This window comes from Daphnia pulex, chromosome 8 (genome assembly GCF_021134715.1).
Source record: "Daphnia pulex isolate KAP4 chromosome 8, ASM2113471v1".
Lineage (NCBI taxonomy): Eukaryota > Metazoa > Arthropoda > Branchiopoda > Diplostraca > Daphniidae > Daphnia > Daphnia pulex.
In genome coordinates this window covers 10,244,216-10,269,291 of record NC_060024.1, presented here as the reverse complement: position 1 = coordinate 10,269,291, position 25,076 = coordinate 10,244,216, and the positions used below count along the sequence as shown (strand labels likewise).

Below are 25,076 nucleotides of genomic sequence, written 5' to 3'. Positions count from 1 at the left end.
CAAAAAATGTTTTTGTAATCTCCTCCAAGTACAACCTTAATCAATTTTATTTGACATTTAGTTTACGATGCTTTTGCAAACACGGAGGTGAGCAAAATTTGTTGTTGTTGTATTCAAATGGAACTTTGCCGCTGATATCCAAACCACAAAGGAAGCAACGAACCAAAACTGGAGTTGCCAATCCAGTAACTGATGCATTCGCTAATAATCGTCGTTCAGCAGCCAAAGCTCTCTGAAAAAGGGGAAAATATTAATTTTTTCGTTCGGTTTCATTTTTTAAAATCGTACCTTTTCTCTATCAGATAGCGCTACAAAACGAGCTTTGTCTTCTTCAATTTTGCGTTTCTCTTCTTCAACTTTACGCAATTCCTCCTGTACTCGTTTTTCTTCTTCCATTTTAGCTTTCTCGATAGACTTTTTTTCTTTTTTAGCCTGCTTCTGAACTTTACGCTTTTCGGCCAGTTTATCTGCTTTTTGTTTCTCTATTTCATCTGTCAAAGGTGAGGGAATCGCTGCTTTGATAAAATCAAATCGATCGGGATAAGCACCCATAAACCGGCGAAACGTTGCTCGCGTTTCTTTATCTGATGCTACCATGTAAGGAACTCTTCCGGAAGCATCGCTCAAAGAAGGGTCACATCCCAGCTCCATCAATTTCCTGAAACGAAAAACCAAGGATTACTTAAAAACACGCACAAAACAATTTTTATTTTTCACAATACCAAACAAAATTAGCCCGCTTGTTGACCATCGCTGATCGCTGAAGCAAAGTTTCACAATCGTCGCCAAGCCTCTGATTCAAAACATCTGTCATATCCAGATGGTACTCTTCACGATACGAATCCAAAATCTCTGACAATTTGTCAATCTCCTTGTCAAATAAATCAGCATTTCCTCGCTTGATAGTAAGAAAAATGTTCTCAATTATATCTTTTTCACCAGGGAAAAGATCCTTGTCATCAACAACTATGAATTTTAAAAATAATAAAATTATTTAAATCACCAACAACAAAATACAAAATTACTTATTTCAACAGGTTGAACAGCGATATTGCTATTGATTTTTGCCACAATTTTTTTCTTCATTCTTTTTGCGCGTTGAAGTTCCAAGACCTTTAGTTCATCATCACTTGTTTCTTCGCCAAGCTGCAAATTCTGTGTCGTTGAAATCACCTTTGTTAAATCATCTTCTACAGCTACTTCTTCATCTTTAAATACCAAATAAACTCTTACGATTAGGTGTACCATTATAAATTAATAGACTCGAAAAAACATCTGAACTTACCAACTAGTTCAACCGTTGCCAAATGCAACCAAACTCTTTGAACTTCGTTTAGAGTAGCTCGTCTTGTAGGGAAAGGAATTGATCTTAATCGTGGATCGCTTCGGTCAAAAAATGGATTTTTCCCTCCAAACATAATTGTCTGGTTCGAACTTGCTGCCCGATACAAAATAAAGTGGCATTTTTTCAGTACATCGCACCAGGAAATAAACAAAGATTGAACATGCTAGAAAGAAAAACATAGAAAATAATCATTCAAAGATCGATGTTTACATGACCCTAAAATGTTGTAGTACCTCTGCAAAGGCTGCTTCGTTGTAGCGTCGAAGAGAGGCACCTGCTGATTTTGGATGGGAGCCACCTCCAGATTTGTTATCCCTACTAGACTGACCCCCACCTTGCTTAGCTCTGACAGTGTATGAATGAAAAGTCTTGTGGTGAATCAAATCAGCTCCTAATAATTATAATTTCACATTCAAATAACAATTAGGCCTAACTGATTTACTGATTGGATGTGGTTTAAACTTACCTTGGTAAATTGCTGCAGCAAAATGACCACCTCCTAACATAATTATAGCCCACATGTTTTGCTTTGGCAATGACTGAATAAGCTGGAGTAATTCTGTGTCACTATTAGGTGGTTTCTGAAATAGTAACAAAAAAAATATTGATGGGAAGGTCACAAGGAAAATATAATTAAATTTCAATTCATACCTTTTTTGAATGCAACAAACAACGGTATACAGCCATTTTCTGTGCTGCCTGATTTTGAAAGTAAATTTTAGGGCTTCCCACAGATGCTTTGAGTGTTCCCTCAGACGAATCTTCTTCACTATCTGAACCTGATATACTGGATATTCCATCTTCAATTTCACAGAATTCATCTTGGCTAATGGGTGGTTTTCCATTCAACTTTAATTTTAGATTATAACGGTGTAAATCATCCCTATAATGCAGTCTATAGTCATCATTTCCTGTAAAACTGATGAGGCAGGTTCGGCAATGTAGTTCTTCACCTAATAGCTGATCAGTTGTCTTGATTGGTTCTGATGGGATACAAAAACTAATGATACTTGTTACCATTTAAAAAAAATTTTAATACAAAATTTACCTTCGAGCGCAAAAACTTCATCCTTGACTTTCGATGCACACAGCACCAGTCCATTCCATATTTCCGAAACGTCTTGTTGGTTGCAAATAATGTATCTTTTCTTTTTTTCACTACGAGGTACCGTTCCTAAATTAACTGAATCACATGTAGCCATTGGAAAACCAAATAAATTTCTCCGTAAAACTGGAGTTAGCCTATGTTTACATGCAACGAAGAACGAATAATTCTTAATTCTAGTTCAAGAAAACTAGAACTAAACCAGAAACGGAGAAACCTGTAGCAGACGTCCGTCAGGTTTGACATTCCACGTGTTTTCTTTTTTTTTTTTTGGGGGGGGGGGGGGGATTTGGGATCGTCTCATCCACTAGTGCCAACAAAAATATATGAAATTATTTCTATTATTTCTATAATGTGATAAAAAATTTATTGATTTTTAAATTTTTAGAATTTAATTCAATAAAATAATTAACATATAATCGTTTCCTATTTCATTGGTTTTAATTGATCGATTTGCTGATTATGTATATCGATACTACTAGTTTAGTGTTTGGTAAAGAAAAATAATAGCAATTTACCATTTCTCTATTTTACGTGTTTAATTTTTGTGAGTTCCGTCACTGAAATTGGTTGTTATTTCGTTTATATATTGAGTATTTGAGCACCAGATCCAAATGTCGGAAGTGGAAGACAATTCGCTTCCTCACTCAGTAGCAAAAAAACAAAGAAAAAGTAACCGTAGAAGGGGACGCACATCACAAGTAAGTTTAATCTTGTTCTATCGGTTGTCTTATTTGTTTCCTAATAATAAAATATAACGATGTTCTAGAGAAAACGTGGAGGACGAAGTCAAAACTCAGATTTAGACGATGATGATGACTTGGATCTTGAACTGGCATTTAGCTCTCTTCCATCCTTCAGTCTTGATCTTAAACTTACAACGGATAAGTTTGAAAATTTGTTTGTTCAAGAGATGCAAGGAAAGGGTAAGTTAATATCCATTGTCAACTTAATTTATTTGAAAATGTTAAATATTTACAGTTCTACAGATTTTACCATGGGATATGTTCAAAAGAATGGTTTCAGTACCCCTTTATTATTCAAAGATAAGTCAGGGCTGGATATGAAAGTTCCAAAATCTGATTTTTCTGTTGGAGATGTTAGACAGTGTGTTGGTAATTATATAAATTAGATCTTAGTGCTTATATTTGTGAGTAATGCTTTAAAAATTGTAGGTTCAAGAAGAATGGTGGATGTAATGGAAGTTGCTACTCAAAGGAATTTGGAAATGACTATGAAAGAATGGCAGCAGTACTATGAAAGCCCCAATAAAGATCGCTTATTGAATGTCATTAGCCTAGAGTTTTCCCACACAAAACTCGAACACATGGTCCATCCTCCTTCAACAGTACATTTTTCTTGTTGTTGTTGTTCACAGTTGCAGCATGAAATTTAACATCTTACATTGCAGGTTAGTCTTCTTGACTGGGTTGAGGTCATGTGGCCTCGGGCTTTGAGAATGCTTCAAAAAGAATCGACTAACTCAATGGACGATATGTGGTATCCCAAAGTTCAGAAATATTGCTTGATGAGCGTCGCTGGGTGTTACACAGATTTTCATATCGACTTTGGTGGCACTTCAGTCTGGTATCACATTATCAGGGGTTCTAAGGTATGTACCAAATATCCACATACACTGTTATAACTTATTTACATGAACAAGTTGTTTAGGTTTTCTGGTTGATACCTCCGACGGAACGTAATCTACAGTTGTACGAACAATGGACTTTATCCGGCAAGCAGAGCGACATTTTTTTTGGTGATCTGGTCGAGAAATGTGGTCGTGTACATTTGGTGGCTGGCAACACTTTCCTCATTCCCTCAGGCTGGATTCATGCAGTTTACACACCATCAGATTCTCTTGTATTCGGTGGCAATTTTCTTCATAGCTTTGCCATTGAAAATCAATTGCGGATAGCGCAATTGGAAGACAGCACTCGCGTACCTGCTAAATTTCGTTTCCCATTTTATACGGTATTTATTTATTAATATTGTTTATTTATTCCGTAAACCAGAGTGTTGTGCTTTGCAATAATTTACAGGAAATGCTTTGGTACGTCCTCGAAAGATACGTCTACACTTTATTGGGGAAAGACCACCTGGATTTTTCTCAGCTTCAACAAGTATGTTCCGTAAATACTCAAGCTCTATTTAAGATTTTAATAATTCTCATTTATTTAAAAAGGGACAGACGCATATCGAAAAAGTTACACCAAGCCAACCGCAACACGTCCACTTAACAGCCAGTGAATTACATGGCCTTCGAGCGATTGTGCTCTATTTACATTCACTAGCTCCAACACGCAAGAACGTTCCTGATTTGCTTGTGAACCCCGTCGCCCTAATCCAAGACGTCCGGACTTTAGTTGAACAACACAGAAAAGATCAAACCCACTTAGCTATAACAGGGGTTCCTGTTGTAAGGGTTGCACAACCGGCCAACTCTAAAAGCAAGAAACCTCTTCCTACTTCATTCAACACCACACCTATTAAAGTAGAACACAGTGTTTCTTCAACTTCACGTTCATCAGTTCTCCAAACCAAACCCAGCTGTTCAAGTTCGCAAGTTTCCGTTATTGTGAAAAGAGAATTTGTTGAAAACAAGGTGGAACAAGTAATTCCTAAGAACGATGTGCTGTCACCAATCATTATCAAGAAAGAGGAGCCGGCAGAGGAATCAAATGAACCCTATGAGGCACTTGTGTCAGAAACAAAGTTCTCTCCACATAAAATGGAATCCCCCTTCCCTCACCTGCGGGATCAACTCAGGCAACAACAACAATTGGAGATGGCTAAAAAAGTGCGGCAGCCTATCGTTGCGTTAGCGCGACCATCTACCATTAGCCACATTGATTCAAAAACACAGAGGAGAAAAGCTTCCGGAATTTTGCTAGGCCAACTGTCGGATAAGCTAGAATTGATTCTGCGACCTGAATTACTCATACCAGTATTTCAATACCTGTCGATTGGTGAACTACTGGTTTGCATGCGGGTTTGCCGATCATGGAATCGATATTCTATCGATCCTTCACTATGGAAGTTAATGGATCTCTCACACCGGCAGCTAACTCCTATCGTGTTGGCCGGAATAATCCGCCGCCAGCCTAGGTGTTTGGTGATGGATTGGTCCTCCTTTTCACATCAACAATGTGCATGGCTAATGGATCGTTTGCCTCACCTCACAACACTTAGCATTCAAGGCTGTAACGCAAGCGTCCTTGCTGCTTTAAAACTTCCGTCAGTGTCGCCAACTTCTTTCAACCGAGCTCTTCAGCCTAAATTGACAGTTCTCGATCTCAGCTGGGTATCTGGCTTGAATGATATTTTGATTGAGAAAACTATCTTACCTGCATCCGCGCATCGACTGTCTAACTTAAAGCAGTTGGCTTTGGCTGGAAGTCAACTAACTGATCAATCTTTAGTGGCAGTTGCTTCCTCGTTCCCTGCCCTAGACAATTTGTGTTTAGCATATTGTTTACAATTTACTTCACATGGATTACGCGCAATGTTGATGACGAATAATGGACAATTGAGTCGCATTGATTTAATGGGCTGTACGCAATTGTTATCGTTTGACTATCCAACACTTCAAAAGGAACTTTGTTCGAATAATCCAAGGCTTTGTTTACCTGACGACATCACTAGCGACTCCCAGCCTATTCACCGCTGTTTTCGCTTAAGTTTACCTACTTTACATAATTAGCTTATGAGAACACCCTCGCATGTTTAATGATGAGACGTTTTAAAACTTTTGTATGTTGTAGAGACGACGAATAAATATTACCCTTGTATGACCATTTATTGTATTTGTATAGCTAAACATGATTTTACTTTTGAGTGATGAATTACAGTAATCGTAGTTCTTCCGGATTGACTATATTAAATTCAACTTTTAGAATTTTATCGTCAGAATCAGTTCCATCAGCGTCCCAGGTAAAGTCAGAGGCGTTTAAAACTGTCAAGCAAACAGGTTGTACGCTCCGACAAGAAGATCCGTAGCATGACGGTACAAAACATTCTTTATTCGGCGGACAGTCACCATCTGAACAAGACATTGAAGTATCTAGAAACAATGCAAAAGAAATTGTAAATTGTGTCTCATTTTAAATTAAACAATTACTCTGCCAATCTTACTTACCCAACATAGTGAAAACACTTTCCGTGCAAATAGTCAAGACAATAACAACAAGATAGAAAGATATTTTGTGCTTACATTCACATGCCATTTTGTGTAGGTTCTGAAGTCTGAACTACTACAGCTCAAGCATTCGATTGTACACTGACCCTGAATCTATGATGACCAGACCAAGGTCACTAACAAAAAAGGTCAAAGTACCGCAAAATCCTTATAACGGTAGACCGTACTGTACACATTTTATTGTGTTTGAAAAGGTGAGATATCAATGACCCAGCCACCCAGGTGTCATAGTTCTCAACTGAATGACTTTAACCTGCTTTAAACACTTTATTTTTAATTTTGGTTTGGGATTTTTTTACCAACCCGCTCGACCCGCTCGGCGCTCGCGTCTCGCGTTTTATTATTGTTCGATTTTACAACGCTGTGCGACATGTTAATTCAATACATGTTTGTCTGCTAGTTGTTTTATGAACTTCGTAATTCTGGTCGAACTATTTCGATTCTATTAAATTTGTTCGTGAGCATTTAGTTCCTGACTTACCTTACTACGTCTTCAGCTTGAAAATAACTTTTTTTTCTCTTTAATTTGCTTCAAAAGCACTTGACATACACATGGCAATTGTAGTTGTAAGTAATTATACTTGAGTTTAGATTTGACTTGTCACTGACATCTTGCATGATTCATGTTTATAAAATTCTAAAAACCTATATTTTAGTACTAACCTAAGAGTATTATTTCCATCTTTTAATCTCTTTCATCTTCTACAATGTAAAATCTAGCATAAATGTGGCTTTTATCTTGCAGGATAAAAGAGTGCTGATTGATGAAGCTTGTTCTACAGCCCAGGAATTTACAAAACTCTACTATGAATGTCTTGACAAAAAGAGAAATGTAACTTTAAGTTTTGCTATAAATTTTAACGTCCCTAATATCCAACAATATTTCTAGTTAGTTTCAAGACTGTATATGGACACAGCAGTTTTAGTTTGGAATGGTAGTTCTGTGGCAGGAAATATGGTAATTCAAGCCTTTCTTGAGAAACTTCCTGTAAGTGATCATCAAATTGTAAGCCTTGATGCACAACCAGTTCATGGTATGTTAGAACATTTTGAGTTTTTTTTTTTTTTTAAATGTTAATTATATTTTTTTATGATATTACAGATGAAGCAATAAAAGGTCAATCAACTATCATGGTTACTGTAGCTGGAATAGTGAGATATGAAAAAAAGCCTGCACAGCCATTTTGTCAAGATTTCCTCATAACAGCACAAGAGAGTAAATGGAAAGTTGTTTCTGATTGCCTTCGCTTCCAGAAAGTTCTTTCCTAAATACTTGCAATACAGTAATATTTTGACGAAACATTTATATTTTGTTATTTATTTGAGATAGCATGTACTAGTAAATTATCATGGATTCACGAAAGGTTTGCCGATACAAATTTGGGAAAATTATGGTTAAATTTAGGTCTCAAGGTGTTGAGGAAGAAAAGAGAAAGGCACATGTTGAATTCGACCGGAAGACCAACCCTGCAAATAGGAACGTAAACAAAAAGTTAACTCGAGTGTTTTTTTAATTAGGAGTTGCAAAAACATAATATTACCACAGTTAGAAGGGCTCCGTTTTCAAAATCAGGTTTAAATTGAATCGTAGTTGCCACTTCATCAAGTTCTCCTTTCATCACGCCACTAAAATGAAAGTGAGTGTTGAAATACGAATAATATTTTTGGAAGTGAATGTTAATACCATGGAAACAAACTCAAAGTTGGCGAATATCGGGTGCGGAATAGGGCCACATAATCTGAAGTTCGAAAAATGACAGCCAATCTTTCTCCTCGGGGATCCCACACAAGATCTTGTACCAGACCACCGAATCTGCATTGATGCGATCTGTAGTGTGAATGCTTAGTTGTATTAGTATATAAAGCCATACCTCTCAGTTTCTTCTGTTAAAGCCTGAGTTTCTGTGAAGTCAGCTACCACAGTCGCGGCTTTTGTTGAGGAGCTCTGAAAGAATAAAATTTGGAATGGCATATAATGTTATACATAACAGTTCAGTAGTTCCTACCTTATCCACACAATAAAGTATGGGGTGGACGGAATCTGCAAAAATTGCTTTCGTTCCACACGGGCTCCATGCCGCTGCCTGAATATGACCGTCCATCACATCCCAGATCTCGGCTGACCATGTTCTGGTTTCCCAAATTCTGAAAGATGAAATTTTTTGTGTGTGTAAAAGTTTGAGTGTGTTTCACATTCCATCAAATAGACAGTACTTACTTGAATACGTTTGCTGGTGTGCCCGCTAAAAGACGGTCACCTGTTGGGTTCCAAGTCAGAAAAGTGTATCCGCCTCCACGCATTTTCTGGAGTAAAGTTGCTTCACGATTTTCAACATTCCATATGTACAAGGAAGAATCTTTTGCACTACCGGAAGCCAAATATTTGCCCTACAGCATCATGATTCGGATAGCATAAATAAGCGTGATAAACGATGAAGAAATAAAATTTACCTGAGGATCCCAGGAAACGGTATTGACTGATGTTGGATGAGGCAAATGAGTTAAGCATGAGGCAGACGGTCGGGTTCCTAATGAAGCTGGATCGACCGTCCAAAGAGCCACTCCCAAAGCGCAACCAACGGCTAACTGAGCCGAACACAGGGGTCTAGTAAGAATATAATGTGTGACGAGTGAAGTAAACCATCATACACAATTTATGTAAAATATAGAATAAAAAATACCTCCAAGCTAAAGATGAAATGTCTTTCTGTGATGAATGACGGACGACAACTGGAGTAGACGTAGAACCGGTATACACGAGTACAGTATCATCTCTAGTAGCAACTGCGAGCTTGTTACAATGGGGATGCCAGGCAAGAAATCTTACAGGGCTAGTAGACCAGTCTTTGGTATGTGAAAATGTAGCTATAGTATTAACACTAGACAACACCTGAAAGATAAACCAGTTATAAGGTTTCAGTGTAAGTGGTTAGCTTAAAGAATTGTTATTCCAATGTATACATACACTGGAATTGGGCACTATAACACTCTGAATTGCTTTTAAAGTTTTCCAAAGACTTAATACTCCACATGTCATTTTGTTTGCTGAACACTTATTCAAATCCATTTGTGACAATAACTCAAATGCTTGGTAAATACCCTGTGTTCTCCTGTAAGCAAACATATATCATGTATATTCATGAATTTATTTTTTATTTGAAAAAGATAAAAAAAAGGCTGTTTACCGTATAAACAGAAATTGTTTCCAAACAGAGATTTTTTCATTATCCTTTATTGGGATAAATGCAAGAGCAGCTTCATTTCTGGGAAATTTCGTGGGAGGCAAAACTGGGACATTTATATTAACTTTTGGTAGTTGACTTTCCTATTTAAATATTACAACAGTTAACCTTGACCAATACTAAGTAATGCAAACATTCCATGTTTAAAATTACCTCGTGCGTTTTAGATATATCCGTATGAACAAAATCTTCAGTGGCAAATGATTTGAACTCCCGAAAAGATTCCATTCCAATTAACTGAGAAGACATCATTGATAGGGAGAAGAATTTTCGAAACACGTTTTCTGAACTGCAGTTACCGGCAATCCAACAAATTCAAACGTGAGAGCCACCGTTCACGACTTCACGTCTCACGTCTGTCAGATAAGAATTCCAATACAGTATTCTACAGCAGCGCCGCGTATGCCTAAATTGCGGGGAGTGGTATGCGGTATACAACCCGCGACCCATGCGCGCATGCGGCGCAACCGCGCAATCTTTATTGTTGGATTCAAAATACTTTTTATTTTATTAAATGTTTATCTAATATTTATCAGAAACTTTTTAAATTATTTTGGAGGCACATTAAAAAATTTATTTGACACCTAATGTCCAGTTTCACACAAGATTCGCTAAAAACTAAAATCTGAAATATGCGAAACACGACGTGACGACTGACGAGACAGTTAAGGGACGGAAACAAAAAATTGGCGAGTATGACAAAACTAATTTTAAAGTAAAGGAAAGCAATGCAAATGAGGGAGTAGACAACTAGACATAAGTAAAGATGACTTAAATGAGATTCTGCGAGATGTTGTTTTCCGCATTCCACCGAAAGGCTATCCCGCATCCCGCTCTGCGCACTTTAAGCATATCGAGCAGCGCAAGCGACGTAACCATAGGCAACCAGAGTACAATCGATATTTGTCTTGCTTTTTGGTGCTGCGGTTGTGGCTGGGTTGTGGTGAAAAAAAAAATGCTTTTTTAAAGAATAGACTTAATATTAAGAAAGTTTAATTAAAAGTATCGGGAAATACCCTTACTGTCCCGAAAATGTCACTCCAGTCTCCCAGTGAAGATCGTTCCAATGACATGCAGAGCAATATAAACACCGGTACTGACCAGCAATATAAAACATGGGACATAGTCAAAGCGACTCAAGTTAGTATCTTATCTCTTTTTTTTTGTTTGTTTTGTAAAGAATAACATTTTATATTGTCTCAGTATGGAATATTTGACCGATGTAAAGAACTCATAGATCAAGGATATGATGTGAACCAAAGAGATGATGAAAATGTAAGAAACCATACAATATTTTTAGTAAGTCACATTTTCAACTGAATGCACAATTTACATGTAAAGGTTACTCTACTCCACTGGGCCTCCATCAATAATAGAAAGGAACTTGTTAACTTGTATATAAATCATGGGGCTCAAGTTGACGCAGTTGGTGGTAAATTACTTGCCACTCCTCTACATTGGGCTGTCAGGTACCTTGTGTTATTTATTGATCAGAATGAATAATACTGTTTGACATTCATTCTACAGACAGGGCCACCTGGCTACAGTAATTTTATTAATAAAACATGGTGCTGATCCAATGGTTTATGATGGAGAAGGATTCCAGTCACTTCATTTGGCAGCTCAGTTTGGACACACTGCTGTGTGTGCTTACTTACTGGCTCATGGAGTTCCTGTCAATAGTGCAGATATGCAAGGAATGACACCCCTAATGTGGGCTGCCTTCAGGACTACAACGTATTCAATTAATGATGTGGCTCCTAGTTAAAATCCAAGTCTGACATGATTCTGTCTGCAGTGTGGATCCTACTCGTTTACTCGCCTCCCTAGGTGCAAGCGTGATTTCTCAGGATAATCATGGCAACACAGCTCTCCACTGGGCAATAGAGTCTCGAAACGTCTCGGCTATATCGCTTTTATTGGAAAGAAATGCTTCTCTGGATGTTCAAAATGAAAAAGTAAATAACAATCTCTATAAACTTGCAAAATTGTATTCCGGCACGATTGATTATTGACGATTTTTTCCAGGGTACAAGTTGCTTCAAATTGCTAGTCCAAGACAAACCTCCTTGGTTGGGACCTCGTCTGTTACACAGGATACTGGATCGCGTGGCTCAGTCCGATAAAGAGGCGCGTGTTGACCAACTGTCATGCATGGCACGGATAAAAAATGCGCGAAATTACAAGGTATTACATCACGATTCCTAATAGTCTTCCCTATTTTATTCCGATTTATTCTTTACAGAAATTACAGCATTGGTTTCTTGTTGCGAGTCCGTTTGTTCTATTTTTCATATTGGGTACTCTTTTTCAAAGCTCTCTGAATTATTATCTAAAAGCAGCGATGTTACTTCTGACCATTGTATGTATAAACCTGTTTGGTCGACTATGTTCCTTTACGTCTGATACAACGATGGAATCTTTACCAGTATCGATTTACTTAGCGACAAAGGTATTTAGTAGATCATAGAAATATTCTGTCCAAAAATATTAATTTTTATTTTCTTCTCTGCTGCAGTGGTGGGTGCTAGTCACTTGGTTTGTATGGCTGGCTTCCAGCGTAAATTGGGTGACGAATGTGGCTTTCACTTTATCCGCGACTGGATTGTGCTATGCCTTTTACAAGACGTGGAACAATGACCCTGGCACAATTTCTCTTTCATTAGACGAGAAGTACCAAGTGAGTTTCATTAGGTCTCATCGCAATCAAAGAAATTAATTTGATCTCAATCCCCCTCACAATAGACCATAAAGCAGTTGGCAGAGTTCGGTCCTGGTTTTGAACCGCAACATTTTTGTAGCTGCTGTTTGTTGAGGCGACCTATCCGTTCCAAGCATTGCTCCAACTGCAATAGATGCGTAGCGCGCTTTGATCATCACTGCCCTTGGGTTGGCAACTGTATAGGCAAGTAGATCAGCCCCAAAAAATTTACAACCATACGAGTGTATATAACTTTTATTTCTTTTAGGTCTCAACAACCATCGCTACTTTATTTACTATCTCTTTCTACTTTCCGTGTCATGCGTGATATTCATTTTTGGTGTCGTTAATTTTTGGAATAAAGAATGCAACGCGCATGCAGGTTTGTATTTGAGTAGCCTGATTATAAAATGAGATTTTTAAAAGACTTTTCCTCTATAGGACTAGGGGTCTTGTATTGTGATGGCTGGGTGACTTTTATAGCCGCTAACGCGGGTTTGCATGCAATATGGGTTACAGCTCTATTGAGTTGCCAGTTATATCAGGTATGTGTTTCGTAAATTCCTACGAATTTGATTTACCAATTCGAATTTGTTTTTATCTTTATTTACAGGTGGTAATCCTAGGTATGACAACAAACGAAAGACTTAATGCTTCCAGATACAAACACTTCCATCGCACTCCTAAAAAGTCTTCTTGGCTCAAAAAAACAAAATATGCAAGTCCATTCGACCGAGGAATTTTACACAATGCTGCAGAGTTTTTCCACATACGAATCGGAGGAGGAAGTAGCAGCAGCGGATCACCTTACCTGCGTCCGCGAGACGTGGATTGGAAAACAGAATTTAATATGGACAGATGGTTGAATGACGACGAAGAAGAACTTATCCCCAAAAATAATGTGAATAATGTTTGAACAATTAGTTTTACGTGCGTGTCGGTTTACATTATACCATTGTGTGTGTTTTTTTTGTACATTATACAATAATAAAGTCACGTCCAAAAGTAATGTCTTGGAGGGGTTATTTGATATTCAGTTACCACCGCTAGATGGCCACATCGATTGTTTTTCCTTGTGTCAACCTCCAGGGTCCATCCAGCATTCACCTCACAGACGAGGGTTGAGTATTAATGGAGCTCGCTTTCCTTTCGTTGTGTCATTTTCATTCGCTACCTTGTTGACGAAAGCAGTGTTATCCGCACTGAACAGACTATCGGTGTTTAGTGAATACTTGCGTAGTTTAAAGGTAAATTCACACCAAGATGTGGCGTAAATTTATGGACGATAGCCCGACGCACGCCAGTGCATCTCCTGGCATTACAATGGCAGAGGTGTTTTCGCCAATGCTCGAACCAACTTCGTTGGAAGCCACCATTTCCGAATGCTCACTGGAAGCGAAACCCGGCGATATTTTTACACGGAAACTCAAGGAACGATTCCTCTCTTGTTGTAAGTCCTTGATCACCAATAATTTGCTTTTAGCAATAAGATATCAAATTGATTTTTTGGGTTTTTTTTTTTTTTCTTTCCAGGTTACATTATGTTACTTATGTTCATTCCAATACTTATTTTCATCCTTGTTTTGGAATATCGCCGGCTCATGTTGAGTGATCCGGAGCCATACATCGCTAATGGCACATTTCATTTGGCTCATACTTCCTGTGGTCCTGTTGAAGGGTATGGATAGCATACATTTCATTAACTGCCATTTGACTCTTGTTAAAAATTTGCTGTTACTTACAGTATGGCCATAGACAGAGGATTTGAATTCCTTGGTGTTCCTTATGCCATTCCTCCTGTTGGTCCCAACAAGGCAAAACATGCAGGTGAAAATGTAGATTACACCTGGATGCCAGGGACACCTCCATTCAGGCTAGAGCACTGCTGGAAAAATGTCCTGAAATATCCGAAATCAAAACCGCAAGAATGTCTTCAAATTCGGCCGTTAGCGGATGGACATTTCGAGACTTACGGGAGCCAAGATTGTCTCACTCTTGATATTTATTCTCCGTACGTTGGTTATGACACTCCGTCGCCTGTAGTTGTTGTGATTGCCGTTCCAACTTTGTTTGGTGGCTGGATTGATCAGGCTCATCAAGGTAACATTTTCCTTTTAATTCCTACAAAATTTCCCTATTACATTAATGAATTGAAACAGATCAAGCTACTCCGTCCGCCGCGTTGGCTAGAGAGAAAGGTGTTGTGTTTGTGGTGCCACGATTCCGCCTCGGGCCCATGGGTTTTCTTCCTCGTTTGCTACTCAATGATACCTCCTCTGTTATCAAGGACAGCACTAGTTTCCAAGTAAGGTTAAAAGACTCTTATTAGTTCCTCCCCTCCGGAATTGCCTGTGGGGGCGGTTGAATCACGTGCGGGTTTTTCCGATTTGCGAAACGAGTGAATGTTCTTACTATTATTATTATTACGTGTCCCGTTACAGGATTCCGTTCTTCAAGCTCAGAAAACCCTATTGAACTTGGAAAAGGTAATCAATATTTGTTTTATGGTTGGAAGCCAATGCCATAGTTAGTACAATAAACTTTCTTTTTATTCTTTTAATAGTCTTACAACCTTGGATTGACCGACCTTTTCGCTGCTCTGATATGGGTTTCTTCCAATATTGAGCATTTTGGTGGAGATCCGAGCCTGGTGACATTGCTAGGATGGGGCGCTGGAGCGGATTTGGTCAACTCCTTGACGACATCCAAGTAAAAATTCGACTCGTTGGCCATTTTCTAAAATGCTAAAATTTTGACATACTTCCTTGTTTGATCTAGGCATCCGAAAGGTCACCCCTACCTGTTCACCCAAGCGTGGGTATCCCATGGACGTTTGACGCAGGTCGAAAGTGAGGTGTACAATGAGACGTCACACAACCGGACCGACTCGGATTTCAAAGCTGGATATCATTTGTGGTCAAACAGTCCGTGCAATTCTAAACATTCCACGTACGACCCACTCTGCCTTATCTCTCTACCGCCCAAGAAAATCTTTGAATCGGTGCCGCTCGATTGGCTAAAGCCGTCCGGATACCCTTGGCTACAACCGGATAACTTTGTCTATCAGAAATCCGCCAAGGCCGTTTGGTCCCATGAGCATCCACCCTATGACTTTCCGTTAGGTAAATATTCTGAATCTTTAATGAAGTTGTCTATGTATGGTCTAATGGCGGGATTTTCCAGTTTTGGGTTCGACAGTTCACGGCTATGCCGACACGCTTTCCGACTGTGAGACGATCGAGACGCAAGCAGCTTCAAACTTCGTCAAACTTCACAGCTCCGCCGAATCGGCTGAATCCGACGAGTCGGCGGAAAATTTTCTAACGACCGTCAATTCCACCGACGTCCAGGAGAATCTCGCACGCATAAGCACGACCCAGTTGACCTGCCCGCTGTGGAATCTGGCCCAGAAAGCGGACCGAACTTTCAACAGCGGAGTTTTCTTCTATCTAGTTTCGTTTGAAGAAACGGTGCCATGCAGAGACGGGACACGACTGAGCCTGGCCGGAGGTTTGTCCGACATCAGCGCCATCTTAGGACGTTTTCGACACACGGACAAGGCCTCCATCCGTTTCGCCTCTCATTTCCAAGATGTTTTTTATGATTTTGTTGTCGACGGCTCGTTGCCGGGCAAAGTCCGTGCCACTCAAGGCCTCTATGACTTTGGGGAGATCATGCAAATGAAATCCAGCTATCCACAATGCGCCCCTGGACATGGTCACTAATGATCGCCGTCGTTGATTTTATTTTCGGATCTATTATAATATTGACTTAACTAATATAGTGTATCTCTCTTATTGGCATTCCAGCCCCTGAATAGGGGGTTTCTCAAATGATTCCGGCTGTCGGCTTTAACAAACAAAGACAAAGTGATGTGAACAAATCCGTACCCAGATTGGCAGCAGCGTATATAAGCGTAAACGAATATGTCGAATTTGTAGCTATTATTGTCTTCCTTTTTCATTTTTATTTAATTTCTAGTCGAGGGTATCAAGCAGTGCTCATAATCTCCGTAACTCTGTAGTGAAAAAGTATATCGCGTACATATATATTCCACTTAATACAATACTTGGTGGCTGAACTCGTGTGTTGATCTGATTTTATTTTGACACGAAACAATGGGGAAAAGGTAATTTCTCTTCGTGTCTGTGTGGCGACGGGCGTGAATAGTAATCGACAATTCACCTTATAATACATTGACGTCCCAAGTACGCATCAATTCCTGCTCACTGATCGCCAACCTTCGTCATAGATTCGGGCAGCTTTTTTTTAGTTTAGTTTCATATTCTCACGTAAACATCACCGAGCAAATGTCGACGAGGCGTGATCCACGGCGTTTGACGCACATCGTTCATCAGCTATTGCTGCTCTCATTCTCTTGATGCCAGCAGATTTTTGCTTCCGTCAGATTGTAAACAAATCATAAACGAGGCAGACCGCGACTAGTTCGATCGCTCAGTCAATCGTCCGACCGCAGTTTGTCATCGCCGAACCGCCCAGAGTTCCGTGTTTTTCTCTTTTTCACGCCGGTGGTGAAAAATGGACGACGAAGCGGATGACGTTTCCGAATGGAAGAAACTCAAGGAAACTCTGACCGTCAACAAACCGCTCATCCCACTCAAACTCACCATGTTGCTCTATTACGGCGGTAATTTGGTGGTTCGTTTAAATTAGTGGATTCAATTAAATGATATCGTTCAAATTTAGCCTCTTCTCTCTACCTCCCTTACTTGACCCTGCAAATGCAACAAGTCGGGCTCAACATTGAAGAGATTGCCATTATTTATTCCGTGCTTCCGTTCGTCACGTGCGTCATGCCGCCATTAGCTGGTCCGCCATTTTTAATGATCAAAATTTCCTTTTCTAAAAATAAACTGAAAAATGTTTTCCTTTTGCAGGCATGTTGGCAGACAAGTTCAATCGCTACAAATTACTTTTAATCATCTCGGTGTCGTCGGCCGTCCTTTTCCACACGCTTTTACTTCACGTGGACGCTCGGGTTTCTCCCGACCGTTCCCCAGTGCGCAACATCACGGAAATCCCGACTTTAGGTCTTTATTGCAACCGTACTGGCACCGTTCTCCGACTGGGAAACGAAAGTTATTTGCCAACAGGGACGACCGAAAAATTATGGCTGGCCCACTGGACGCCGTCCGAGTGCCAGCCGGTTGCTTGCACCGACTACAAGGACATGCGAATGCATTTGTGTACTCCCGCCGGCAATTGCACGCAAATTACAACCAAGTCAACGTCGAAACTGGAAGTGGAACTCGTTTTGGGGCCCAGCACGCTGCCCGACATCAAGGACAGACCAACAATAACGGAATACAGAATAGTCGCATTGCAAACAGATCAAACTCCGCTTTCGGCCGCCTTACTTTGTAACTGTCTGATTCAATGTCCTTTGACGCTGTTGATGCCGACAGATACTGTCGATCAGGAGCTCAATTTCACATTAGATGACGCAATAAAAGAAACTGAACGCATCAAACACAATCGTGGCTTTTGGATCTACTTCATTTTACGGATATTGGCCTCCGGTTCGTTGGCCACTTCATTCTCCATGTAATTAAATCAATCAATATTGACAGCAAGAACCTTCAGCACCAATTTTTAGCAACCGATCAAGTACACATCAGTTATTAAACTTTGGCTTGTTATATTCCAGGTTAGACGCAACAGCCATCACCATGGTGAAGAAAAACGATGGCGACCTTGGCAAGCAGCGATTATTTGGTGTAATTGGACAAGCAATTTTTGTAAGAAATATAACGACCCTTCCCAAATATAACATTCTTATTTCAGTTTCGATATAATGACCAAAAAACTGCCAATTCATATCTAGGGCATGGTCGGCGGGGTGGTGCTCGATTGGACGGTCGAATTGCAAGGTTTTCTTTTATTTATTTGATTTCACTATATCCGAACAGCATAATAAAAGAATTCCACTATCTATTCTCATTTGGCAGGTGACCCAGACTATTCGCTGTTATTCTACATTGCTGACGGCCTTTCCGTCTTGGTGGTCCTTCTCATAAGTCGACTCGATGTCGACGTCGAACGAATGGAAAGCGGAAATTTTGTCGCCGGAGTCAAAAGGCTCGTCCGATTAATTGATGTCGACGTCTTCATATTCATGATGCTCCTTCTTGGCACCTGTTGGGGATTCATCGAATCTTTCATGTTCGTTTTCCTCATGGAACTTAAAGCCAATAGTTATCTATTAGGTAATTATAATCTGAGAAACTATTATTATAAGGCCACCCGCCGTTTACTAAACAGTCAATCACTTTCCGTGTCAGGAATGACGGTTACCTTGGGCTGTGTCATTGGAGTTCCTTTCCTTTACGTCTCAGACTGGATTGTCCGTAAAATAGGATCTGTCAACGTGTTTGTCGTCGCTTTCCTTACGTATTGCGTCAGATTTTTCGGCTATTCGCTAATATGGTATGTCGCCATCCATTACACTTTTTACAGTAGCAATACTAAAACGGCATTTTGTTGTGTTAAAAGGGATCCTTGGTTATGTCTGCCATTTGAGGCATTAGAAGCCGTCACGATTCACATGATGGCCGTGGCTAGTTCCATGTATTGCGCTGCAGCTGCGCCACCCGGATTGTAAGTGATTTGATTTGAATTTTGGTTTGCAGAATATGTTTACTTATCCGTATAATTCTTTGTCCCAGATTGGCGACTTTGAATGGAGCAGTTGGATCCGTTCACTACTCGTTCGGTATAATTTTATGGTTCCTTTCGACCCAGTTTGTTTGATTTTGAAAACGCTTTTTTAAAAATGGCGCCACTTTACGGTGGACAGGGCGAGGACTTGGTTCTTTCATCGGAGGTATTTTGATGGCCAACTACGGAACCCGGAACGCTTTCCAAATCTTTGGGACGGGCGCTGGTCTTGCTGGAGTGACCTACTTCCTCCTGCACCGCCTCTATTTAGTTCAAATGGAGAGGCTTCGATTGCGCAGGAAATCGGGTAATTACGTCATCACCTTGACTTTTTCAATGCCACCCATTTTCACATCCGCCTCTAATTATGCAGAGCGAATTGCCAGTATCATTGCCAGTGGCGAAGAAGTCGACGACGAACCAGAAGAAGAATACATCATTCCGCCAGACAACCTTTTGGGCCGCCGCAAAAGTTGTTTTTAAAAAATGGAAAAAATGTATTGTAATAATTCTAGCACAAAATAGGCCTACAGTATCTCCTTTCTTAGTCAGCACCCGGCGTGCCGATTCCTAGAAAGGATCCATAATTCCAAACCTTTTTTTTTCTTGTAATTTCAGTTAAGCCTCGATTCGTTACCGTTAGCTCTAGAACCTTGACCACGTTCATTGGCGCTCTAGTCCCGGTGACTAGTGATTGTTTTAACATTTTGTTTTTTTCTAAACAAAAATCCAATGTACCAGCAACAACAAATAGAAACGTACTTGAGGAAGATAAAGCGATCAATTGAAAGTGAGTGGCAGCACCGAGCGGATGGCGTCACTACAAATCCCATTGTCTCGACACATTTGAATTGAATCAAAGTCCCTGCCATTCAATAATTCATCGACCGCAACTGATTGAGACGTCGCGCTATCTTGAGGTTGAAGTGCGCGTGTGTATTTGAAACAAAACAAAAATCATGGATGTACAGACGTCACATTCTTTTGTAGTGCAGTCAAGGCGGTTGTATCGATGAAACGAATCAATTATCACTGTCTGAATGGCTAGACGAATCTGAATAGGAACCCAAAAGGCCGAGACCTCCCAGGGACGGTTTCACGATGGGCGCAGGAGCTGAAGGAGCGGTCGAGGATGTAGAAGGAGCTGTTGTAGACTGCGCGATAGTGCTGCTAGATGATGCAGAGTTGTTGGGTTTGATTAGGGCTGTTTTGAGCTTCACTAGAGGATTCAATTTCTTGTTCTTAGTCGCCGGGTTGTTTAATGGACCAGCTAATAGATCAGTCGCTTTGATTGGCAGCAAAGTTTTGGCTAATTTCTTTGGCCGTTTGTCTTCGTCGCTGGACGACCCACCGTCGTCGGCGAGCCTTTTCACGATCGTGCCATCTTCCGTCCGTTCGCCGAACACGGCTCTATAATAAACAAATAACAACAGTTAGGTTGCGGTTAACAGACGGTCGTAAACACGGAATGCACATGTCTGTAAAATGTCAACACATTGTCTAGTTCTAGCAATAAAAGAACGTACTTGATCAGCTGTTCGTCTTCGAGTTCCGCTGCGGCTTCGGCCGCTGCCTCCGAGGCCGCTTCCGACTCGCGTTCCTCGTCGTAACGATGGAGCATGTCATCGAAATTGACAACAACTTTGCGCTTGTTCAATTCTTTGAGCTCCTCGAGCGTTTCCACCATTTCAATTTCGCCCCGAGAAGCTTTGGTGCGGTTCTCCAGTAACTGTGAAATTTAAAAAAAACCATAAGTCTCCGAGCAACAACAACAAAAAATGTGTTTCGCAATGTTCTGACTTACTTTCATGGGATTGGTCCGCTCTTCTTCTTTTTCGGCCTCCATTTCGCGGACGGCCTGTTCTTCTGCCAATTTCAAAGCCATAAAATTACGAGTGGCGCCCGCCTCAACCACGTAGTCTGTGCTCTGCGGGTCCGTTTTGAAGGAAATCTCAGACAAACATCGAGTGCACTAAACACAAATTTGTTGAACAATTAGAATTCATTTGGGGTAAAAGTATAAAGTAATCCTCACCTTGATGTAGAAGCGATAGATGCGAATGCCCAAGTAATTTTCATTTTCGACATCCTCTTTGCGAGCGTTGAATTTCTTACCTTTGTAAATATACTCTCCGCACGTCTTGCACCTGAGATAAAATTAGAAAGGGTTAAAATTAGTATCAAGGGCGGGATAATATTGGAAACCTTTCCGCTGAGCTTTGCCATAGCCAATAATAACAATAATACTACTCACTTCATGTTAAATGGCGCCATCAAGCGGACCGTAAACTGTCTGTTTTTGGCCTGGCGAACGCGCGGAATCTTAGACGGATCGAAATCCGGTGGATAGTATTTCTGCCATCACCCGAGACATTCCATGAAAAAAACAAAAAAAAGAGTCAAACACAATTAGAAACCTTGAAATTTGTTACAGTCATCAAGTAACAGACACACCCAATGTCACAGAGAGCTCTGAAATGCTTTTTAAAATAACGCGTTTATTGCGCGGCAAGAATTGTTGTTTACATGTTTCACGTATTTTCTTGTTTCAAGACGAAAAAAAAGAGGAGGAATTCGCTTCCGGGGGCCATCAACAGCAGAACGAAATGGATACGGGGAAGAAAAAAAAAAGGACATCAGTCAAACAAAATCAACACGCAGAAGGAAAAGAAAACATATCGTTTCACTGTAATGGAAACTCAAGGTGCAGAACGTTAAGCCCCTCGCAAGTTTCCTGCAGGACACAAAAGGGAACAAAAAGAATGCCAAGTGTGGGAAAAAGTTGTGATGGAAAAAATAAGGCGGAGTAAATAGAGACTAGATGCAACCGAGGGGAAAAAAAGGTGTGAAATAAGCCATGGATGTATCGTATATCACGTATATAACTCTCCCGTTCTCGTCTTTTCTCATTTGTTTTTAATCGTTGGTTTGTCTTAAAGAATTATTGGTTTTTCTGGGACCAACGGGACTTAGCATCCGATGGGGCTCTAGAACGCCTCGCTGGAGCGACGTGGTGCATGCCAGCTTGAGACGACGCCAAACCTCTAGCAAGAGCGAATTGGTGACTTTCTTGGCCAGGCAGAGTGTGGCAGTCGCTGCAAAGATGACGTTGTAGAGCAGGACCAGGTAGAAGTTGCCCAGCCACTCGATGCGTCCGTAGTTTCCCAACAAATCAAAGTTACTTATGCCTAGAATGCGCGACAACAGCGGCAAGGCGGAGCTCAGTACCAGGACTAGTCCACAATTGACTATCAGCTGAGTGAGCGGCGTGTTCCTGGCCGTCGGTCGGATGCCCGACAGGAAGGGCAACGTGTAGAGACCGACGGTGGAGGCCGCCAGCAAGTAGCCGATGAGGACCACTTCGATTACGGCACCAATCAGACCTAATTTAGAGAGCGAGCTGAGCCCTAGTGGGAAATGCTCGCGGGTGGCCAGCGGTAAAGCCTTAATTCCCACCAGCAATTGCAGAGTATTTTGTAGAACATTGAGCAAAGCGGCCATGGTGAGTGCCAGCAACAGGACCATGGCCAAAGGGTAGATGAGACGTCGTAGGACGGGCGACGACCGCCTCTGTTGGTTCAACTTAAACCTCTGCGCTTCCAGCGACACCAGCTTCGACTCTAGAACTTTGCGCGCTTGACGATCTTGTCCGTTGAGCTGCTTGTCGGGAGACTTGATTTTGATGCGTTCACGGAGGCACGATTCTTCGAAGAGAACAGCGTAGTACTCGTCGTTGACGTCAGACAGGAAGTTGGGTCGGATGATGATCTGCCCGCACACGGTGAAGAGTCGTGCAAAGCCCAGGGGTGTGCACAGCAAGAGCAGGAGGACGCCGAGAAACGAAAGACACGAGTAGAGAAACGGCAAGTAGTTCCACACGTTGAAGAAGAGCTCGACGGCAGATTGGCTCTTGTCGATCAACGCACACAAAACAAAGGCCATGCCCAGCACGAGGATGGCCAGCATTAGCTGAATGAGGCAGGCTTCATAGACCCTGCCCATCAGGCCCTGCTGGCCTCCAATTCCCTCAGATTCGCTGAAGAAGTAGGCAAACGGCAGGAGGATAAAGATGGATAGGTTCGAAAACAGAAAGACATGATTCCACAGCCCACTGATGAGTGAAGAATTGAGCCACTTTACGTAGTAACTGCTGGGGTAGAGCAAGAGGATTTCATTGCTGAGGATGGAAATCGGCAAGAGAAGAGCTGCTCCAACAGCTACAGTAAGTGCGAAAGTGCACATCCCCAGACTGATTCTGTGGACGGTCGCTTCACCATTGTCTGGATCCAACTTATCTTCATGCTTCTCTTTGTGCAGGTACTTCCTCAAAACAAGGTAACTGGCCACGTATAGGATACCAAAGAGGAGCAAGAAAATGATGTACTCCCGGACGGTGGAGTGGAATGCCTGCTCCTCAGGATCTGCTTCTTCTTCCATGTTAGATTGTCAAGGGGGAACCAATTTTCAACGAGTTTCATCGTATGCTTTTTACAAACGTCGCCGCGCCGCCATGACACATGGAAACAACTGAATAAATCCCGTACTCATATCAGAGCTCTGTGACATCGCTGCATGATAATAAATTAACAGATCAGGATGATACTTACATTCAAAACTTTACGTTCAGACATTTTCGCCGGTCAGGTAGATATTGCTTTGGTGAAGTTTACGACAGTTTTAACCCAAAACGTTGACGAGACAGGAATGTATTGTACTTTGTGTAGTCGACGAAGAGCGCGTCCTAAATAACCGAAACGTCTGCTTGATGTATTCCACACGCCACCTATTGGTCATAATTACAACTTCTTGCGAATCTTTTCAAAAAAGATTCGATCCATCTTTCTGGCCGTCCGACCACCTGCTTAACTACACTATACACCATCATTCTTCATCGCAACACACACACACCCACCCAAAATGGTAAATTAGAGTTATCAAGAGATCCTAGTCTAAAGGCCCGGCAGTCAATTTGAATATTTAACAAAAGAATTGAAGCGTGAAAACAGGAACTCAAGCGCTTAGCGGATGCAAATCTCCCCTCAAAATTCGCTTTCTGTCTCTCTCTCTCTTGGGTGAATAATCGTGTTATGCCTCCCCCGAATAATGCCAGCCCTCCCTCATCGTTGCTGGGCGTCCATGTATATGTATGATGAGGTTCCCTCTGTTTAAGCCTTTATATCTCCTCCGCTTTGCATCGAGATTTACATTGACGGCTGCGCATTTTATTTCTTAGAGTAGGAAAAGATAATGGACCAATTACTGCTGTCGGGAGCTGCAGCTTTGAGAAAAAGACAATAGCAGAGGACCAACTCGCAAGTTAAGTAGACACTGTTTTTAACTTATCTGAATTGGATTTCCATACTCGAGTGAAAAGGAAATGAAGAAAAGAAAAAGAAAAAGCGGCCGATGAGCCATACTATAGACGGAGCTCCCGATTCTAATTCCTCCAACTGTCAAAACTGAATGCTGCCGATGGTCCCAGATGTTTCAGACGGAAGGGACTCGTCGTCTATATAGTCTTCTAAATAATCTCAAGGCCCTCTCTCCACTGGCCCCCCTTTCTCTCTCTATATATTATAACAAGACGATTTCGATTCACAGGGGCAACAGCCGGAGCTTTTCGTGACATTTTGACAGCGCGCGGGGGGCCGGGTCCCGGGCTCCTTTTTCCGCATGGCCGAAGATTTAGTCTACTACCATTTCATATGGTCGAATGCGAATTAAAGATCGGCTAAACAGGCCGCAAGAATTTACGACTAATGTCAAATAGCTCGGCTGTTGTTTTTGTTGGACGACCCGAAATGATG

General features: G+C 41.1%; 8 protein-coding genes and 1 long non-coding RNA gene across 11 annotated transcripts; 5 read left to right on the top strand and 4 right to left on the bottom strand.

Moving 5' to 3' along the window:
- Positions 1 to 29: 29 nt before the first annotated feature.
- LOC124200145 (ankyrin repeat and zinc finger domain-containing protein 1-like) lies at positions 30 to 2,716 on the bottom strand. The gene is made up of 9 exons (XM_046596273.1): positions 2,394 to 2,716; positions 1,997 to 2,328; positions 1,812 to 1,926; positions 1,579 to 1,736; positions 1,286 to 1,508; positions 1,026 to 1,208; positions 723 to 966; positions 289 to 658; positions 30 to 232 (listed from the first exon to the last, which is right to left on the bottom strand). Exons 1-9 carry the CDS (start codon positions 2,545 to 2,547, stop codon positions 47 to 49), a joined length of 1,965 nt encoding a protein of 654 aa, XP_046452229.1. The 5' UTR covers positions 2,548 to 2,716; the 3' UTR covers positions 30 to 46.
- A 192-nt stretch (positions 2,717 to 2,908) lies between these two features.
- Positions 2,909 to 6,247, top strand: LOC124200138 (jmjC domain-containing histone demethylation protein 1-like). Of its 2 annotated transcripts, XM_046596265.1 has the most exons (8): positions 2,909 to 3,151; positions 3,220 to 3,376; positions 3,440 to 3,565; positions 3,626 to 3,798; positions 3,862 to 4,062; positions 4,122 to 4,424; positions 4,493 to 4,573; positions 4,636 to 6,247. In XM_046596265.1, exons 1-8 carry the CDS (start codon positions 3,065 to 3,067, stop codon positions 6,151 to 6,153), a joined length of 2,646 nt encoding a protein of 881 aa, XP_046452221.1. In that variant the 5' UTR covers positions 2,909 to 3,064; the 3' UTR covers positions 6,154 to 6,247. The 2 variants fall into 2 exon arrangements, with proteins under 2 accessions (XP_046452221.1, XP_046452222.1); XM_046596266.1 differs by lacking the exon at positions 2,909 to 3,151 and having other exon boundaries at positions 3,239 to 3,376; positions 3,432 to 3,565.
- Positions 6,231 to 6,988, bottom strand: LOC124200141. Its single transcript, XR_006877168.1, has 2 exons — positions 6,589 to 6,988; positions 6,231 to 6,513 (listed from the first exon to the last, which is right to left on the bottom strand). It is a non-coding gene; the product is annotated as an uncharacterized LOC124200141 (long non-coding RNA).
- A 37-nt stretch (positions 6,989 to 7,025) lies between these two features.
- LOC124200140 (NTF2-related export protein 1-like) lies at positions 7,026 to 7,950 on the top strand. The gene is made up of 4 exons (XM_046596268.1): positions 7,026 to 7,215; positions 7,394 to 7,480; positions 7,538 to 7,682; positions 7,751 to 7,950. The coding sequence occupies exons 1-4, from the start codon at positions 7,201 to 7,203 to the stop codon at positions 7,915 to 7,917; spliced, it is 414 nt and encodes a 137-aa protein (XP_046452224.1). The 5' UTR covers positions 7,026 to 7,200; the 3' UTR covers positions 7,918 to 7,950.
- On the bottom strand, positions 7,938 to 10,273 carry LOC124200139 (aladin-like). Its single transcript, XM_046596267.1, has 11 exons — positions 10,044 to 10,273; positions 9,834 to 9,973; positions 9,614 to 9,758; positions 9,330 to 9,538; positions 9,100 to 9,253; positions 8,867 to 9,036; positions 8,655 to 8,793; positions 8,520 to 8,593; positions 8,333 to 8,461; positions 8,190 to 8,274; positions 7,938 to 8,115 (listed from the first exon to the last, which is right to left on the bottom strand). The coding sequence occupies exons 1-11, from the start codon at positions 10,140 to 10,142 to the stop codon at positions 8,050 to 8,052; spliced, it is 1,410 nt and encodes a 469-aa protein (XP_046452223.1). The 5' UTR covers positions 10,143 to 10,273; the 3' UTR covers positions 7,938 to 8,049.
- Positions 10,274 to 10,750: 477 nt separating this feature from the next.
- On the top strand, positions 10,751 to 13,600 carry LOC124200134 (palmitoyltransferase ZDHHC17-like). Its single transcript, XM_046596260.1, has 12 exons — positions 10,751 to 11,030; positions 11,094 to 11,165; positions 11,232 to 11,359; positions 11,418 to 11,627; positions 11,689 to 11,848; positions 11,919 to 12,077; positions 12,136 to 12,342; positions 12,409 to 12,570; positions 12,636 to 12,795; positions 12,860 to 12,973; positions 13,033 to 13,136; positions 13,205 to 13,600. Exons 1-12 carry the CDS (start codon positions 10,923 to 10,925, stop codon positions 13,505 to 13,507), a joined length of 1,887 nt encoding a protein of 628 aa, XP_046452216.1. The 5' UTR covers positions 10,751 to 10,922; the 3' UTR covers positions 13,508 to 13,600.
- A 62-nt stretch (positions 13,601 to 13,662) lies between these two features.
- Positions 13,663 to 16,672, top strand: LOC124200133 (neurotactin-like). Its single transcript, XM_046596259.1, has 8 exons — positions 13,663 to 14,041; positions 14,125 to 14,269; positions 14,336 to 14,691; positions 14,751 to 14,896; positions 15,033 to 15,077; positions 15,155 to 15,300; positions 15,370 to 15,713; positions 15,775 to 16,672. The coding sequence occupies exons 1-8, from the start codon at positions 13,855 to 13,857 to the stop codon at positions 16,314 to 16,316; spliced, it is 1,911 nt and encodes a 636-aa protein (XP_046452215.1). The 5' UTR covers positions 13,663 to 13,854; the 3' UTR covers positions 16,317 to 16,672.
- A 230-nt stretch (positions 16,673 to 16,902) lies between these two features.
- On the top strand, positions 16,903 to 20,802 carry LOC124200135 (major facilitator superfamily domain-containing protein 6-like). The gene is made up of 11 exons (XM_046596261.1): positions 16,903 to 17,239; positions 17,299 to 17,421; positions 17,490 to 18,156; positions 18,260 to 18,350; positions 18,437 to 18,482; positions 18,561 to 18,818; positions 18,894 to 19,038; positions 19,105 to 19,209; positions 19,278 to 19,324; positions 19,409 to 19,576; positions 19,643 to 20,802. The coding sequence occupies exons 1-11, from the start codon at positions 17,131 to 17,133 to the stop codon at positions 19,750 to 19,752; spliced, it is 1,869 nt and encodes a 622-aa protein (XP_046452217.1). The 5' UTR covers positions 16,903 to 17,130; the 3' UTR covers positions 19,753 to 20,802.
- Positions 20,185 to 24,052, bottom strand: LOC124200136 (protein Lilipod-like). 2 transcript variants are annotated; one of them, XM_046596263.1, is made up of 6 exons: positions 23,877 to 24,052; positions 21,524 to 21,624; positions 21,305 to 21,416; positions 21,074 to 21,241; positions 20,796 to 20,998; positions 20,185 to 20,679 (listed from the first exon to the last, which is right to left on the bottom strand). In XM_046596263.1, exons 1-6 carry the CDS (start codon positions 23,898 to 23,900, stop codon positions 20,292 to 20,294), a joined length of 996 nt encoding a protein of 331 aa, XP_046452219.1. In that variant the 5' UTR covers positions 23,901 to 24,052; the 3' UTR covers positions 20,185 to 20,291. The 2 variants fall into 2 exon arrangements, with proteins under 2 accessions (XP_046452219.1, XP_046452218.1); XM_046596262.1 differs by lacking the exons at positions 20,185 to 20,679; positions 20,796 to 20,998; positions 21,074 to 21,241; positions 21,305 to 21,416; positions 21,524 to 21,624 and adding an exon at positions 21,748 to 23,796 and having other exon boundaries at positions 23,877 to 24,035.
- Between the last annotated feature and the right edge of the window lie 1,024 nt (positions 24,053 to 25,076).